Genomic DNA, 17,801 nt, shown 5'->3' with positions numbered 1-17,801 from the left:
TTATGAATATAGCAGTAAAAAGCGCCTAAAATCAGGGCAGTCCAGCTGTATGCGCATGTATTCACATGCATTTGCGTCATGTATTCACATGCATTTGCGTCATGTATTCATGAATACAGTAACGTCAATCACCTTAAAATAGATATGTCCAGCTGTCTAAGAGATAGGAAAAACGTAATAGCGTATTTCATGCCTTATTTCATGCCTCAATGATAGTATATACCATAAATACTTTTTTTGCTATAAAATATAAAAGGTAGTTATAGAAAATAATATTTTAAAATGATTTTGATTTATAATAAATAGGGTGTATAACTTTGCTATAGGAGATAAAATTTTCAATAAATTTCTAACCTAACTTGCCAATAACCCAAAATGAATCAAGGGATTTTTTCGTTCCTATACAGTATTTGAAACTTATTTACCAAAATTGTTCTAATTTTGTATATTACCCTCACTAAATAAGGATTACTTACAAATTATATACATTCTGCCTTAAAAGGCTCTCAATCCATTATTAGTGCCTCCAATCAAGAAATTTAATTATACCCTTTTTCTTTTCTCTCTCCTCTCTCCCCTCCTCTCTCCCGAATATTGAGACCAAAGATACTCCCAACACTCAACATTTTTCACAAAACAAATCAAGTAATTGCATATTTTGGGACGGATTTTAACATAAAGAATAAAAGTGAAATTGTCACGACCCGGAACTCCCACCTTCGGGATTGTGATAGCGCCTAACATTTCACTTGATAGGCAAGCCAGTGTTAGAGGATTCTTTAAACCAATTTTAGTCAATTTCAATAACATAATCAATTAAACTAAATAGAAGTTAAACTGAAATGCGGAATAACATAAATGCCGTAATATCTGATACAATTCGGATCTGGAGTCACAACTCACGAGTTTCTAAGATTTGCTACTAACAGAGTCTGAATGAAATACAACTGCTCTAAATGAAAAGAAACAGTAAAATAAGGAAACTAGAAAGGGACTCCAAGGTCTGCGGACGCCAGCAGATCTACCTTGAGTCTCCGATAAGCAAGTCCGGACTGCCAAGTCTCACGATCAGCTAGGGCCGATACCAAAATCTGCACAAGAAGTGCAGAGTATAGTATGGGTACAACCGACCCCATGTACCTGTAGGTGTCGAGCCTAACCTCGACGAAGTAGGGACGAGGCTATGACAAAACACCCATATAATAAACATGTGCAGATAACGGTATATGTACAAGAAAATAACAATAACAACTAAACATGTACTATTGGAAGGGGGACATGCTAAAGGGGCACAAGATATAAGAGATACATCGGAAATGATAACCAGAACAGTCAACATGCTTTTAACCAGTGAAAATAACTAAACACAATGAAGAAAATTGCACGGCATCACCCTTCGTGCTTTTACTCTCAACCTCACAATATAAATCAATAGATACGACACGACATCACCCTTCGTGCATTAACTCTCATAACATGGAACGACATCACCCTTTCTGCATTAACACTCACAATATGGCACGACATCACCCTTCGTGCATTAACACTCACAATATGACACGGAATCACCCTTCGTGCATTAACACTCACAATATGGCACGACATCACCCTTCGTGCATTAACACTCTCCCTTACCACATAACAATGAACAAGTAATAGCAGGGAGCTAGAATCAACAAGAACAAGCCTTACTTCAACAATGGTCCCACAATACCAATCTCAACTTTGGAATCAATACTCAATTATTAAAAAATCCCGTAAACACAATAAGAACGATCAATGTAGTAAGTAACTAGTCTAAGCATGGATAACAAGGTCAACGTAAGCAATAAACTATAAGAAACAAGACCTCACCCGCATGCTTTAACCTGACAACAACGCATAAGTACTCGTCACCTCACATATACGTTATACCCAATATCTAAACATGTAGCAAATAGACAAACAAGTCCTAATCCCTCAAGTCAAGGTTAACCACGACACTTACCTCGCTCCAAAAGTCCACTCAAAGCTCAATTACAACTTTGCCTTTCAAACAAGCCTCCGAACCAATAGAATCTAGAAAATTACCAACCAAATGATTCAAATTAAGCCTTAGGAACTACCCACGATTGCAAAGAATTCAATTTAGGTCATTATTAAAAAAGTCAACAAAAGTCAACTCCCGGGCCCGCTTGGTCCAAACCTGAAATTCGGACCAAAACCCGATTACGCCCCGAGCCCGGTTATATAATTTATTTTGGAATTCGACCTCAATTTGAGGTCTAAATCCCCATTTTACAAATATCCCTAATTCTATCCAAACCCCCAATTTTCACTATGAAAACACAAGATTTAGGTTGAAATCTTAGGAAATGAAATGAAAGATTGAAAGAAACTAGTTTAGAATTGCTTACCAATGATTTGGGGAAGAAGAGTTCTTTGAAAAATCGCCTCTAGGGTTTCTAAGTTTGAAAATTTGAGAGAATGAACAAAAATTCCATTTTCTCAGCTATTTGGTTAGTTGCACATGTCGCATTTGTGACTCGGGGTTCGCAATTACGAAGCAAATGCGAGAATTGCTTCGCAAATGATAAGACTCCCCCATCTATGCTAACATCGCATTTGCGATGGTTTGTTCGCAAATACGAACTTCGACCTTCCGACATTACGACCGTTTGATTGCAATTGCGACCACTGTACCCCCCGGACCCACTTCGCAAATGCGAACTTGAGGTGTTCCAGATACTCTTCGCAAATGCGATAAGTTGCTTGAAAGTGCGAACCCATCAGAGGCCGCAAATGCGAAGCCTGACCTCGCAATTGCGAGGTCTGAGGCGTGCACCAGATTTGAAACACACGAGCACACTCCTAAGTCCAAATTTCACTCTGTAGCCTTAACTCACCTGAGCCCTCGGGGCTCTAAACCAATTATGCACACAAGTCTAAAAATATCATACGAACTCTCTCGTGCGATTAAATCGCCAAAATAACACCTAGAACTATGAATTGAGCATCAAATCAAGAAACTTTTCAAGAAAACTCATGAACTTCTAATTTCACAACCGGACGTCCGAATCACGTCAAACCAACTCCGTTTCTCACCAAATTTGACAGACAAGTCATAAATATAGTATTGGACCTATACCATATTTCGGAACTAAAATACAGACCCGATATCCAAAAAATCAAACATTGATCAAATATTTCAAAATCATTAAGCCTTTAACTTTCAAATTTCAACAAAGCGCGAAAACTCGGGTTAGGGACTTCCGAATTTGATTTCGGTCATACGCCCAAGTCCCAAATCATGATACGGATCCACCGGGACCATCAAAATACGAATCCGGGTCAGTTTGCTCAAAACGTTGACCGAAGTCAACTCAAATGGATTTTAAGGCAAAAATTTCATATTTTCTCAGTTTTTAACATAAAAGCTTTCCGAAAAAATACCAAGAATGCGCATGCAAATCGAGGAAGGCTAGAATGAGGTATTTAAGGCTTCATAGCGCAGAATTAGGTTCTAAAACATAAGATGACCTATCGGGTCATCAGAGAAATATGATGCATGGAGTATAAAAAATTTCATTGTGACTTTATCCCAAAGAAAAAGCTCACTGTTGACAACACATATAGTATCTTACATTACCATCGAAATATATTTTGCTTATTATATGATAGATATTTTTGAAGAAGAATCACATGCAAATTAATAAAGTTTGCAAGTTTATTTATTAATTTTAAATTTTTTTATTAAAAAAATTTAAAATTTTGCTTTTAGTTTTTGAACTGCATATTGCATAGTGTGAACTGTTTTATATAGAAAGTTAAGGAGAATTTGGGACAGATTTTAGCAAGATCTAAAAGAGAATTTCTACTGAATCTACTTGCATATTTATATTCAATCTAAACACATAAAATCTCTATCTCTAAGAATAATATATGGTACATCAACATACAAATTAAAAATAAATTTCATACAAATTTAATGCAAATTTGAATATCTACAACAACATACATAGTAAAAATAAATTCCATACAACTAATTATATATTATACAACTTATTTATAACTGTCACACCTCCTTTTTCCGCAGTGGGATAGGGAGTTTTTCCAATTTAAGGGATATGAATCGAAATAGAATTATTTATTTATTTCAGAGTCGCCACTTGGAATAATTTATGGTGTCCCAAGTCACCGGTTTATTTTAAATCCCAAATCGAGGAAATTTGACTCTATTTATGGTCCGCGAACACAGAAGACCGGGTAAGAAATTCTGTTAACCCGGGAGAAGGTGTGAGGCACTCCCGAGTTCTGTGGTTTTAGCACGATCGCTTAACAATTAATACTTGACATAATTATCTGATTTATTACATATTTAAAGCCTATTGTGCATTTTTACTTTTTAACCGCTTTTAATTATTTATGAAATTATTTCTCGAATAAGTCACGATGTCGTACACTTGTCGTTTTGGCACACGTCGCAAACCGCGCCACATGAAATGCACCCGCGATTTACGACATGCTTATTTTTATTATTGTTTGAAGTTCTGGTCGAGTCACGTAAAACTCACACTCGAATTGGGATTTACGTATCGTGACCATGCCACGGGAACCGTACCCATAGTCACGATGTTCATTATTAATCGCACCTAAGCGCACTACGCGTGTTTATAAGTCTTATTTCCTAAAATTTGGGATTGGACTTGAAAGCTAAAGAACATCGCACATGACCATGATCCTGATGCCCAAGTAGAATTTTTAAATGAAAGAAAATGTCAACAGTATCAAGGCATGACTACAACGTCAAGAAATAAACGGTTCCAAGACTCGACGGAATAGCAGCAAATAACTTGTAAGAGGTGCATTTAGTTCAATCAGGCTAGCACAAAAGAGCTTGCAATATACGGAATGGAACTTGTAGGTTCTCATATATGCAGTAAATACTATGTATTCTCAGAGGATTATGAAAGTCAATACTGTTTAATTACAATTGAGAACCAAACTAAACCATCACCACGTTAAATCAACCTACGTATGCATGAATAAACATTCAAATACACTAAACCCAGTTATAAGTTAATAACACCATTTAAAGTTATATACCATTCTAATCACGTGTCTTTCAGCTACTAGAATTTACTTGTATAGTGCAATTCTCACACAAGAAAGAAGATCCCACATTATAAATATTCAGGTCAATTAAATATAAAAGATCAAAGTATGTAGAATGCTCAACGACTTAAAATTTAACGGTGTTTGGCGGATTGACACATACAAGGTTATTTACTTTGACTTCGAATTAAACTAAGAACCATAAAAGAAGGAACCGAGTTTTGAAATCAACCTTTTCTTCAATCTTCCTTTAGAAATTCCGGTTCTTCTTTTGTTTTTCAAGCTTTTTGATTTTCATATCCTCATTTGAAGTTTTCCTAACTCTGTTTCAGCTGTGTGTATTATCAATGAGTGAGGGATTTTGTATTTTTTGCTGAGAATGATGTGTATGTCCGTGAGAGTGAAGAAGGAGCAAGAGAGACGGCTAATGTTAGTTCTAAAATGGAGGGGGGTCTCATTCTTGAGAAGATGAAGAGGGAGAAGAGGGAGGGATGTGCCGCTGCTAGGTTAGGGTTTTTCCAAAAATGGGCCAAAATGGGGGGGTCGTCCGTCTCTGGTGTTGAGAATGGAAGGGGAATTAGGGTCCCTTAAAGAGAGGGGGTTCGGTTGGGCCAGGCGGGTCATGAAAATTGGGCTTCTAAAGGGATGGGCTTGACTAAACCAATTTGTGTGGCTAAACTATTATATATATTTTACTCACTAATTGACTAATGACCTAATTAATTAACTAGTATAAGAATGTATTTTTTTTGGTTTTTAGATATTTAAATAATGCATGTAACAATGTAATTAAATCCTAAAAATGCAATTTAAAATCTAAAATGCTATGAAATTAAGATTTGGTTTTTTTATGATTTTTATGATTTATGATATTCCTAACATGCATAAACAATGTGAATAAATACAAAATAAATAAAGAAAAACTTTTAAAATTCATAAAATAATTAAAATTATTTTTGGATTATTTTTTAGGAGTAATTTCATATGTGGGGCAAAAATCAGGTGCTCATAGCTGCCCCTCTCTGCTCGGGAACACGAAGAATTTTCGGGCAAAGATAAAGTGAGCAATCATGAACAATTTTTGCCCGTTTGATACTCCATGGGAAGCGTTTTTTTTTTTGAAAAGTTTGACCGAACCTTGCTTCGGAGGTTGCCTATATATCATTGTCTATAAAGGAATCAGGTCAGTGTAGTTCTGAAAGTTTAGGTAGCTAGGACTACCGAGAAGCTGTGATTTCACTGTTGTTGCTGCTGTTTACTGCTTGCTGAGTTCCTTATTACACCAAAGTCAAAATAAAAAAGACTAACTAAGCCTATGAGCTACGAGTTACAAGATTCCTATATGAGTCTTTTGAAGTGTGATCTTGAGTCTTGGATGGTTCTTCATGCAGACTCTGATCTGAACCTCGATTCTTGCTAGCTGCAGGTGCTAGTTCATTCTTCTTCGGCTTTTTGAATTAAGACCGGACATGCAAAGCTTGCGACTTCAGTCATGTCTTGAGCAGCCCATATCTTTCATCTGCTTCTGCATTTTGAATTCACTTTTTTTTCTCTTTGATTCTGGATTGAGACTTCTTCTTTTGGTCATCTCGGACTGTCGACTTGCATTCTTGAGGCGAGCTTTTGTACTTCTAACTTGAATTGAATTCTGAAATGACTTCCCTCGTTCTTCAGGTGGGCGACTGCAACTGACTTGAAATTTGAAATGAATTCCCTCGTTCTCCAGGTGGGCGCCTGCTAATGACTTGAAAATTGAAACAAATTCCCTCATTCTCCAGTTGGGCGCCTGCTGACTTTAAAAACTTGAAATGAATTCCCTTGTTTTCCAGATGGGTGCCTGATGTTGACTTAAAACTTGAAATGAATTCCCTCGTTCTCCAAGTGGGTGCCTGATGACTTAAAACTTGAAATAAATTCCCTCGTTTTCCAGGTGGACGCCTGTTGACTTAAAACTTGAAATAAATTCCCTCGTTCTCCAGGTGGGCGCCTGATGTTGACTTAAAACTTGAAATAGATTCCCTCATTTTCCAGGTGGGTGCCTCCTGACTTAAAAGTGAAATGAATTCACACTTTCTCCAGGTGGGCGCATGATGACTTAAAACTTGAAATAAATTCTCTCGTTTTCCAGGTAGGCGCCTGCTGACTTAAAACTTGAAATAAATTCCCTCGTTTTCCAGGTGGGCGCCTGATGATTTCAAACTTGAAATGAATTCCCCCGTTCTCCAGGTGGGCGCCTGATAACATAAAACTTGAAATAAATTCCCTTATTCTCCAGGTGGGCGCCTGATGACTGATGACTTAAAACTTGAAATAAATTCCCTCATTCTCCAGGTGGGCGCCTGCTAACTTAGAACTTGAAATGAATTCCCTCGTTTTCCAGGTGGGCGCCTGATGATGCTAAAACTTGAAATGAATTCCCTCATTCTCCAGGTGGGCGCCTGATAACTTAAAACTTGAAATAAATTCCCTTGTTTTCCAGGTGGGTGTCTGCTGACTTAAAACTTGAAATAAATTCCATCGTTCTTCAGATGGGCACCTGATGACTCTAAAACTTGAAATGAATTCCCTCATTCTCTAGTTGGGCGCTTGATAACTTAAAACTTGAAATAAATTCCCTCATTTTCCAGGCGGGTGCCTGCTGACTTAAAACTGAAATGAATTCTCTCGTTCTCCAGGTGAGCGCCTGCAATCATGACAACACAGACAAAACAGAGAAAATTTTCTGCCCCAGTTTATGCCAAGAACATTCTTGAGTGGTAGTTGAATCCCATTATCCAGGAGGGTCCTGAAAATTTAAAACTAGATCCCATTATCCAGGAGGGTCCTGAAAACTTAAAATTAAATCTCATTATCCAGGAGGGTCCTGAAAACTTAAAAACTGAACTTATCTGGAACATGTTTTCCTCATGGGGATTCCTGGCACAGCGAACAAGATTTCTTGACCCTGCTTAAAACAAAGAAAATTTTGTCAGTTTGAAAATGTGGCGGTTAGTTTGTGGCATCCTTGCTGAAAGTGTCTGCTTCTGCCACTACCCCGCTTCATTTTGATTAGCTGCTTCAGGCTACAAAGAATTATTTGACCTTTCAATCGGACTTCGACCACAAAACCTCTGAATGTATTGAATCCCTTACACTCAACTCGTCGTATGGCACTTTCATTCTGACAACTGTTGAACTTTTGCATTTCCTACAAATTCACGAATCTCTTGACCACCTGAACTTCAGTTACCACTGCATTGCTCATTCTAAATCATGTCACTTGTGATGTGCCTGGCCGAATTTTGCTTGGTGCAAATAAAAAACTGGTAATGAGTTTTGAAGTCCTTTCTTGCTTGCTTAACAAAAGACTAATTTAACAGAGACTTAGAAAAATAGACCCAAAAGAAACGAAGCGAAGTGACTTCGAGAATTAGGAATAAAAAAGAAAAAACAGAGATGACTATTTGAAGAAAAATGGAAAAGAGGCTTATCTGAATGAAGCAACTGGCTCCAATGATCATGACATGCATTTCAGATTAAACAGCCTAATCCATCCAACTAATCACATTTCAGTTCATGCCATGTCTTCATACTTCAAAACCGGGTTTCCATAATTCAATTTCTCTGTAAAGTCATGAACCCCATTCGGCTTGTAATGTCCCGAGGGGTTTTCACCAGCAAGTCTCTCTCATTTGCTCCTCTCTCAACTCACTGTCGCCTTACAGTGCCCATAAGAGTTTTCACCAATAAGACTCTCTCATTTGAATTTTCTCTCGACTCACCATCGTCCTATAGTGCCCGTGAGGGTTTTCACCAATAAGACTCTCTCATTTATTCACTTTTCCTTGTGCCCATGAACAAAGGTGCTACCCATGATGTAAATAGTACCTCCATCTCACTTGACTTGGCATCCTCAAAGTTGATCAGAAGGTCTTTCTTTGGACTGTAGTGTAGGTTTTGGACAGGGATAGAAATAAAGGGTGGCATGAAGGCTCAAAATAATCTAAGATGAAGGGGTTCGAAATTACAACTTTTGGAATCAAATCTTTTTTTCAAAACTAAAACTTTTGTCCCAGTTTCTTCGAATCTGGGGAATTTTAAATTTTTATTTTGATGGGACCGAACCGTGTAAGGCTGCCTATGTATCCTTAAAAGGAATCAGGTCGAACGTAGTTCAAACTAGTAAAAGTTATTTTGTTTTTGTTACTTTGCTTTTATTTTTATTTTTCTCCTTTCTTTTTCTCTTTTCTTTCTTTTGATTTTCTCTTCTTCTTTTTTTCTTTTCTTTTCTATTTCCAGCTCTACTTCTGATTCTAAAAGAGGGGTATGAAAGAACATAAATAAGGCTAAAAAAGGGATAACAAATGATAAAAGTGTTTGGGATAGCAGAATAAAATGCCTTCGTCATTCCAACTTTGAATATGCCTAGTACAAAATGCGATTGAAGATAAGCAAAGAAATCATACATAATATCTCTTGACTGCATCGGAATTGATAGCCATATCCACACATTTACCTTCTATGTCTGTTAAACACAAAGCACCATTAGGCAACACTTTTGTCACAATGAGCGGCCCCTGCCAGTTTGGGGCGAACTTGCCTTTAGCTTCAGCATGATGTGGAAGGATGCATTTTAATACCAGCTGACCCACTTCAAATTTCCGAGGACGCACCTTCTTGTTGTATGCTCTTGCCATTCTTTTCTGATACAATTGACCATGACATACTGCTGCCAATCTTTTTTCATCAATCAAACTCAATTGCTCTAGCCGGGTTTTGACCCACTCATCATCATCAATTTCAGCTTCAACAACAATCCGCAGGGATGGAATCTCAACTTCCGCAGGTATAACTGCCTCAGTTCCATATACCAGCAAATAGGGAGTTACACCTATTGAAGTGCGAACAGTAGTGCGATAACCCGGTAAAGCAAAAGGTAACTTTTCATGCCATTGCATGGAAACTTGCACCATCTTACGAAGTATCTTCTTTATGTTCTTGTTAGCAGCCTCAACAACTCTGTTTGCCTTAGGACGATACGGAGTGGAGTTTCGATGCATAATCTTGAACTGTTGGCATACATCTTTCATCAAATGGCTGTTGAGGTTAGCAGCATTATCTATGATGATTACCTTGGGAATTCCGAACCGGTAAATGATTTGAATGAACAAAATCTACCACCGCCTTCTTGGTCACGGACTTAAAAGTTACAGCTTCGACCCACTTGGTAAAGTAATCAATGGCTACCAGAATAAACCTATGCCCGTTTGATGTTGTCGGCTCAATTGGTCCAATGACATCTATGCCCCAAACAACGAAGGGCCAAGGTGCAGATATTGTGTGCAACTCAGATGGCGGTGAATGAATCAAATCATCGTGCACCTGACATTGATGACATTTGCGAACGAATATGATGCAATCTCGTTCCATGGTGAGCCAATAATAACATGCTCGAAAAAACTTCTTCGTCAAGACATACCCACTCATATGTGGCTCGCAAACCCCGGAATGCACTTCAGCCATGATAGTCGAGGCTTGTTTAGCATCTATACACCTTAGTAATCCTAGATCTGGAGTTCTCTTGTACAATATTCCCCCACTTAAGAAAAATCCACTAGCCAGACGTCGAATGGTTCTCTTTTGATCGCGTGTGGCATGCACCGGATATACCCCCGATTTGATGTATTCCTTGACATCATGGAACCAAGGCTCACCATCAGGTTCCTCCTCAACCACATTGCAATAGGCATGCTGATCACGGATTTGGATATGCAAAGGGTCGACATAAGTCTTATCCGGATGGTGTAACATTGACGCCAGAGTAGCCAAGGCATTGGCAATCTCATTATGAATCCTGGGAATATGCTTGTATTCTATCGACCTGAATCACTGACAAAGATCATGCATATATTGTCGATACGGTATGAGCTTCAAATCTCGAGTCTCCCATTCTCCCTAAATCTGGTGAACCAACAAATCTGAATCTCCCAAAACTAATATTTCTTGAACTCCCATGTCTATATCTAGCCTCAAACCCAGAATGTATGCCTCGTATTCAGCCATGTTGTTAGTGCAATAGAATCGAAGTTGAGCTGTTATGGGGTAGTGATGCGTTGTTTCAAAAACGAGTACAACCCCTATTCTGACACCTTTCATGTTAGCAGCTCCATCAAAGAAGAGTTTCCAACTTGGCTTTTCATCATGATCAGCCTCGTCAACATACATCACTTCTTCATCAGGAAAATAAGTCTTCAGTTGCTCATATTCTTCATCCACCAGATTCTCGGCCAAGTGATCGGCCAGGGCTTGGGCTTTCATCGCGGTCCGAGTCACATAGATGATGTCAAACTCTGTGAGTAAAATCTGCCACTTTGCCAATCTTCCTGTGGGCATAGGCTTCTGAAAAATATACTTTAGAGGATCCATGCGAGAAATGAGGTAAGTAGTGTAGGATGACAGATAATGCTTCAACTTTTGTTCCACTCAAGTCAGGGCGCAACATGTCCTTTCAAGAAGAGTATACTTAAACTCATAAGGAGTGAAATTCTTGCTGAGATAATAAATGGCTTGCTCTTTCTTGCCCGTGATGTCGTGTTGACCCAACACACAATCGAAAGAATTATCCAATACCGTCAAATAGAGAATTAAAGGTCTCCCAAGTTCTGGCGGGACCAGCACAAGTGGGTTTGACAGGTAACTCTTGATCTTATCAAATACTTCCTGACACTCATCAGTCCACTTAACCGCAGCATTCTTCTTCAGCAACTTAAAGATGGGCTCACAAGTTGTCGTGAGTTGAGCAATAAACCTGCTGATGTAGTTTAACCTTCCGAGAAGGCTCATTACCTCGGTTTTGTTCTTTGGCGGTGGTAATTCTTTGATGGCTTTGATCTTTGATGGGTCCAACTCAATACTGCGTCGACTGACTATGAATCCCAACAGTTTCCCGGACGGGACACCAAATGCACATTTTGCCGGATTGAGCTTGAGGTTGTACCTGCGGAGCCTTTGGAAAAACTTTCTCAAGTCTCTAACATGGTCAGACTGCTTCTTTGACTTTACGATCACATCATCTACATAAACCTCAATTTTCTTGTGTATCATGTCATGAAATATGGTAGTCATTGCCCTCATGTAAGTTGCCCCAGCATTCTTCAAACTAAATGGCATTACCCGGTAGCAGTATGTCCCCCATGGTGTGATGAATGCTGTCTTTTCTGCATCTTCCTCATCAATCAGGATCTGGTGATATCCTGCGTAGCAATCCACAAAAGACCCAATCTCATGCTTGGCATAATTGTCGATCAGAATATGGATGTTCGGCAATGGAAAGTTATCTTTTTGACTTGCCTTATTAAGATCACGATAATCAAAACAGACCCTGGTCTTACCTTCCTTCTTTGGTACTGGCACGACATTAGCTAACCAAGTGGGATATCGAGTGACCCGAATGACCTTAGCGTCAAGCTGCTTTGTGATTTCTTCTTTGATCTTCACACTCATGTCAGTCTTAAGCTTCCTTAACTTTAGCTTGATTGGAGGGAATGTTGGATCAGTTGGCAATTTATGAACTACCAAATCAGTGCTCAAACCCGGCATGTCGTCATACGACCATGCAAAAACATCTTTATATTCAAACAGTGCTTTGATTATTTCTTCCTTGATTTGTGGTTCCAGATGCACAATTATCTTGGTTTCCCTGAGATTATCTTGATCTCCTAAATTGATTGCTTCAGTTTCATTCAAATTAGGCTTGGGTTTTTCTTCAAAGTGATTTAGTTCTCTACTGATTTCCTGAAATGCTGCTTCTTCATCATATTCTGTTTCACCATCACACTCTACTTCTTGGATTGTTGTTTCGGAATTAGATTGGCTTTTAAGATTTGGCTGAAAATTCCTCATGCATGTCATGTCATTGAAACCAACATAAAAAGAACTGTACAGAAAAAGAAAAAAAATTTGAAACGCTATCAGGAATAATGGAAAATGGGAAATTGTATTTCATTGAAAATAAAATGATAGAAGGGTTTGTACATCTAAACAAGCAAAAAACAAAAAATCTGGATTAGAACCGTGGAATAACCTAGAAAACAGAAAGGAAAACAAAGCAAACTACCAAAACTCCTTCCGGGTGGGGAGAGGAGTAGCTTTCCAATTGCTAAGCTTCACATTTGGCCCAACGAGCTGCACATCGGCATTACTGGAACCTTCCCCGATTTCCACCATGTTAACCTTATCAAACAAACTCTGGAACCTCTTGATTATCTCTTCATCAAAGTCGACCACAGGTTTTGGGACCACTGATATTGGGCGTTTTGCGACCCCTGGCTTGACAAAACACTTGGAGATATGTGGAACAGGATTAGGAAGTGACCATGCCTTTCTTTTCAAAATTTTAGCCTTTTCCATGTCCTTCCCTGTGAGTGTGAATCCCAAACCAAATGTACCGAAACTTTCACGTGGACACACCGGATGTGCAATACCCTGCAGAGATGAACCGAGGACTTTGTCCGGCACACAACCATTCTTCAACATTTCATTTGCTACCATGACGGACGTGGAGGGTAGCTTTGGACCTGGAATGCATTCTCCTTCAAGAATCTTCTCGACAGACACTGTTTCAAACGTTTGGTACACCCAAGCCCCTTTATCATCTTCAACTTCAATAAATGGAACAATTGTGTCATTATAAGCAGATAAGTTCTCATCACCATGCACAACTATTTCCTGCCTGTCCCATTCAAACTTTACCATTTGATGCAGAGAAGACGGGATTGCCTTGGCAGCATGTATCTAGGGCCTTCCCAATAACAAGTTGTAGGAGACAACCACATCTAGCACTTGGAACTTCATAGTGAACTCAACTGGCCCTATTGACAATTAGAGCATTATATCATCGACAAAATCTTTCCCTCCTCCATCAAAGCCTCGAACACATACATTGTTCATGTGGATCCTTTCAGTGCCGATCTTCAACTTTTGCAAAGTGGACAGAGGGAAAATATTTGTACTAGAACCGTTATCAACCAGTACCCTTGAGACAGTAGAATCCTCGCACTTCACTGTGAGATAAAGAGCTCGGTTGTATTCTGTACCCTCCATAGGAAGTTCATCATCTGAGAAAGTGATCTTGTTTGCTTCGAAAATCTTGTTAGCAATCTTTTCCAAGTGGTTCACCGTGATCTTATCAGGAACATGGGCCTCATTCAAAATCTTCATCAGAGCTTTGCGGTGTTCATCTGAATGTATCAGCAAAGACAAAAGAGAGATCTGAGCTGGTGTTTTCCTTAATTGCTCTACGATGGAATAGTCTTGCTTTTTAATCTTTTTCAGGAACTCTTCAGCCTCTTCTTCGGTGACCGGCTTCTTTACTGGGATGTGGCCATCCTTGAATGGCTTGGCTTTCCTCAGTTCTACTGGGGTAAAACATCTCCCAGAACGAGTCAGTCCTCCGGTTTGTCAGTCCTCCAGTTTGATTGACTTCTTCCTCTACTTCTTTCCCTTTATATGTTACTATCACATGTTTGTAATTCCACGGGAGGACCTTTGTGTCAACCATTGGTGATTGGGTCACTGGCTTAATAATAACGGGGGTAATACGAGCCCTTTCCACGATTATGACAAGCTTGCCCGGGACCCCTGGCACGACCACTTTTTGCTTTTCCTGGTTCGCTTCAACATCAGTCGGAGGCCCTTTCACAACTAATATAGATGGCTTCACATTGAGCGTGCTTAGTTTCTCTAACACCCCTTCAACTATCAACGACATTGCTTTTGAAGAATTTGGAGCTTTAACTGGATTACTTTCGCTAGACCGGATCATCATGACAGACTTGGAAAAATTCTTGGGCTCCCTATCCTTATGAACTATCTCAATCATATGTGTCTCTGCATGGGCCGGCAAAGTATTTTGGTTGATGTTTGGTGCCTCCGGGTTATGGGCTCTTAGATCGCCCTCTTCAAATGCCAACACTTCTCTGTGTCGTGCCCTGGGGAATCAGAACAATATGCGCATTAGAGGGAATAGTCAAGGTTCCTTGGAGGTGGATTTAGTACCTTTGGCTCAATCGGCCTCAAAGCGTCCAACTGCCTCAACCTTTGAAACAAACTGGTATACGACTCTCCAAGAAGGGTGAAGGTTTCTTTCCGTTGTTGCCTCTCTTTTCTATAATCTGACCTTGATCGAAAGCTTGGACCAGTAGGGTTTTGGTATGATTGTGGGGATGGATAAGGATTTTGTGGAGTTGGAGCATGCCATTGCGGGTAAGGAGGGGGTTGCGCATATGACTGTGCATGGTGAACATGGTATTGGGGTGGCCTGACTGAATATTGAGGGTCTTGAGGTGGGAATTAATGTTGGGATGGATTATATGGAGATTGGGTATAGGCTTGAGGTTGGGGGCGAGGTTGGGTGTACTAGTGAGGCGAACCCCTTGGGCTACACCCTGATCCAGAGACAAACATAACGACATCATATTTCTTCTTTTTGCCTAATAGGCTTCCGGTGCCACTTTGAATTGCTTGTGTGGTTGCTTTTATGGCGGAATAGCTCATGATCTTGCTTGACTTGAGTCCCTCTTCCACCATTCCTCCCATCTTTACCATATCGTTGAAGGACTTACCTATGGCTGAGATCAAATGGCCAAAGTAAGTAGGTTCTAAGGCTTGAAGAAAGTACTCGACCATCTCATCTTCTTCCATTGGAGGATTGACCCGTGCAGGTTGTTCTCTCCATATAAAACCATATTCCCTAAAGCTCTCACTGGGCTTCTTCTCTACCTTGGTCAAAGATAGGCGATCCGGGATAATATCTATATTGTACTGGAAGTGCCGAGCAAAGGCCTGAGCCAAGTCGTCCCATGTGTACCACCTGCTAGCGTCTTGGCGGGTGTACCATTCTAAAGCCGCCCCACTCAGACTCTAACTGAAATACGCTATTTGCCACTGCCGCCTCTCATCTTGCTGCAAAAGCCTCTCAAATGGGCCACGGGATCTCCATGTCCATCGTACAGGTCAAACTTGGGCATCTTGAACCCAACGGGCAGTTGGACATCAGGGAATAAGCATAAATCCTTGTAAGCCACACTTACTTGGCTTCCTATCCCTTGCATGTTCTTCAAAGATTTCTCTAGACTCTTCACTTTCCTGAATATCTCATCCTGCTCCACGTTCCGGGATGGTTTCTCAATTTCAACAGGAGGTTCAAAGTGAGGGGTGTAAGAATAAGGATCCGTGACTTTGAAAGTTGGTTCCAGAGCATAATATTGGGTATCTGGAGCTTGGAACGCGGGTTCACTAGAAGATCGGTGGAGGGTAGCTCGCGGAGGGGATACGAAAATAGGAGCAGATGTCGGAGCCGGGTATGCGGTTGTTTTGGCTGGTGGAGCATGGAAAGTTTGGGACGAGGTGTCAGTGTAGTGGTGGAAAGGGGTAAAACCCGGTGCATGCTGAGGGGAAATATCAACGGTAGTGGGATTCTGGGCTTGTGCCAGTGGTGGGATGAAAGCGGGATTTTCTGTGTAGTTAGCGGGAAATGAAGGTGGGGGATGCCCCACGATCCAGGCTTGATACATTTCAGCCATTTGATGCTTCAACCTGTGGACCTCCTCTTTCAATTCAGACTCCGATTCTACAATCTCCCTCGGCGGGTCAACAACACCCGTGTCCGACTCTTTGCTAGTCATGACTGCCTTGCGCTTTGATCTGGTATTATAGGGGTGACTTGCCAGGATGCTAACAAACTAACCACCTAAACAGAACCTGTCTTTTTATGCACACACAATAACTTGGTTAGTTTTGAAGCATTTAAGAGATAGGGAATCGCATATTGGGGATGCAATGCACCTCAGCAGTTAAACGTTTCTAAATGCTTTGCGACGGCTTATGTGCTTCATCCCGGCTCTTTTCCCAAATTTCGAATCCTGATATTTTCCTCTCTCCTTTTGTTGTGTTTCGCTCTTTTAATTCTCATTCTTTTTTTTCTTTTGTTTGGCCCCTCTTTTCTTTCTTCCCTCCCTTTTTTCTTTTCCTCTTTTTTTTTATTTTTTTTTCTATTTTCTTTTAAGACTATGATCAAATCCTATGGGGATTGCCTACGTATCATGACGCCGCATGAATCAGATCATTACGTAGTTCAGGGATATAATCCGAAATGAAGATTTTTTTATTTTTTTTTCAATACTTCATTAATGAAAGACATCTTTTTGGATTTTCTATTACAATGACTTAAAAATAGTGATGACTACAAAAGAAAAATCTACAGACTCGAAATAAAGTAATAAGCACTTGACAAGGACGAACAAAACTTGAGGAAAGTAAAATACAGACTCAAAAACTAACTAAAAAAAAAAGTCAAAAATACATAAGAGCCTCAACTGGTACTCCGGGGACTTACGGGACATCAGCCGGTCTCCGCACGGGCCTACGGGCAATATCTTCTTGAAGGTGGTCTAGGTCTACCATCACCTGTCAAACGAATGTCGTTACAGAAGCAAAAAATATAGACTTGGTCATGTCTTCATATTCATGACCTTTCATTACAACATAATCAGCTATCTTTTTAATCCTCATTCTGATGACACCCTTTTCTTGAAGCAAACGTCCAATCTGCTGGGCCCGGGCCTCTAACACTTGTGTATCTGTATTGTTTTGGTCTTGTAACTGTTGCAGGCTTTCTTGTAGTTGGTAAATCAATGCATAGCAATGCTCTCTTTCTGTCTTGAAATCCT

The 17,801-nt window shown here is 39.9% G+C and overlaps 1 protein-coding gene across 1 annotated transcript; it reads right to left on the bottom strand.

The window, feature by feature from the left end:
• Window positions 1-9,533: 9,533 nt before the first annotated feature.
• LOC108943237 (uncharacterized) lies at window positions 9,534-13,827 on the bottom strand. Its single transcript, XM_070184299.1, has 7 exons — window positions 13,190-13,827; window positions 12,861-13,009; window positions 12,465-12,698; window positions 11,109-11,303; window positions 10,576-10,946; window positions 10,206-10,455; window positions 9,534-9,598 (listed from the first exon to the last, which is right to left on the bottom strand). The coding sequence occupies exons 1-7, from the start codon at window positions 13,825-13,827 to the stop codon at window positions 9,534-9,536; spliced, it is 1,902 nt and encodes a 633-aa protein (XP_070040400.1).
• Window positions 13,828-17,801: the final 3,974 nt, after the last annotated feature.

The sequence above is a fragment of the Nicotiana tomentosiformis genome, chromosome 8 (assembly GCF_000390325.3).
Source record: "Nicotiana tomentosiformis chromosome 8, ASM39032v3, whole genome shotgun sequence".
NCBI classification, from domain to species: Eukaryota; Viridiplantae; Streptophyta; class Magnoliopsida; order Solanales; family Solanaceae; genus Nicotiana; species Nicotiana tomentosiformis.
This window is presented reverse-complemented; position numbering and strand designations above follow the sequence as displayed.

Bases quoted from the DNA above. Each gene is read 5' to 3' on its own strand.
- LOC108943237 (XM_070184299.1), bottom strand. From the start codon at position 13,827: ATGGTAAAGTTTGAATGGGACAGGCAGGAAATAGTTGTGCATGGTGAT. The intron at 12,699-12,860 runs GTAGAGAACTAA...TTGAATATAAAG, and splicing joins AGCAGCATTTCAGGAAATCA to ATGTTTTTGCATGGTCGTAT. The intron at 11,304-12,464 runs GTAAGACCAGGG...TTCCTGATGAAG, and splicing joins GCCAGTACCAAAGAAGGAAG to AAGTGATGTATGTTGACGAG.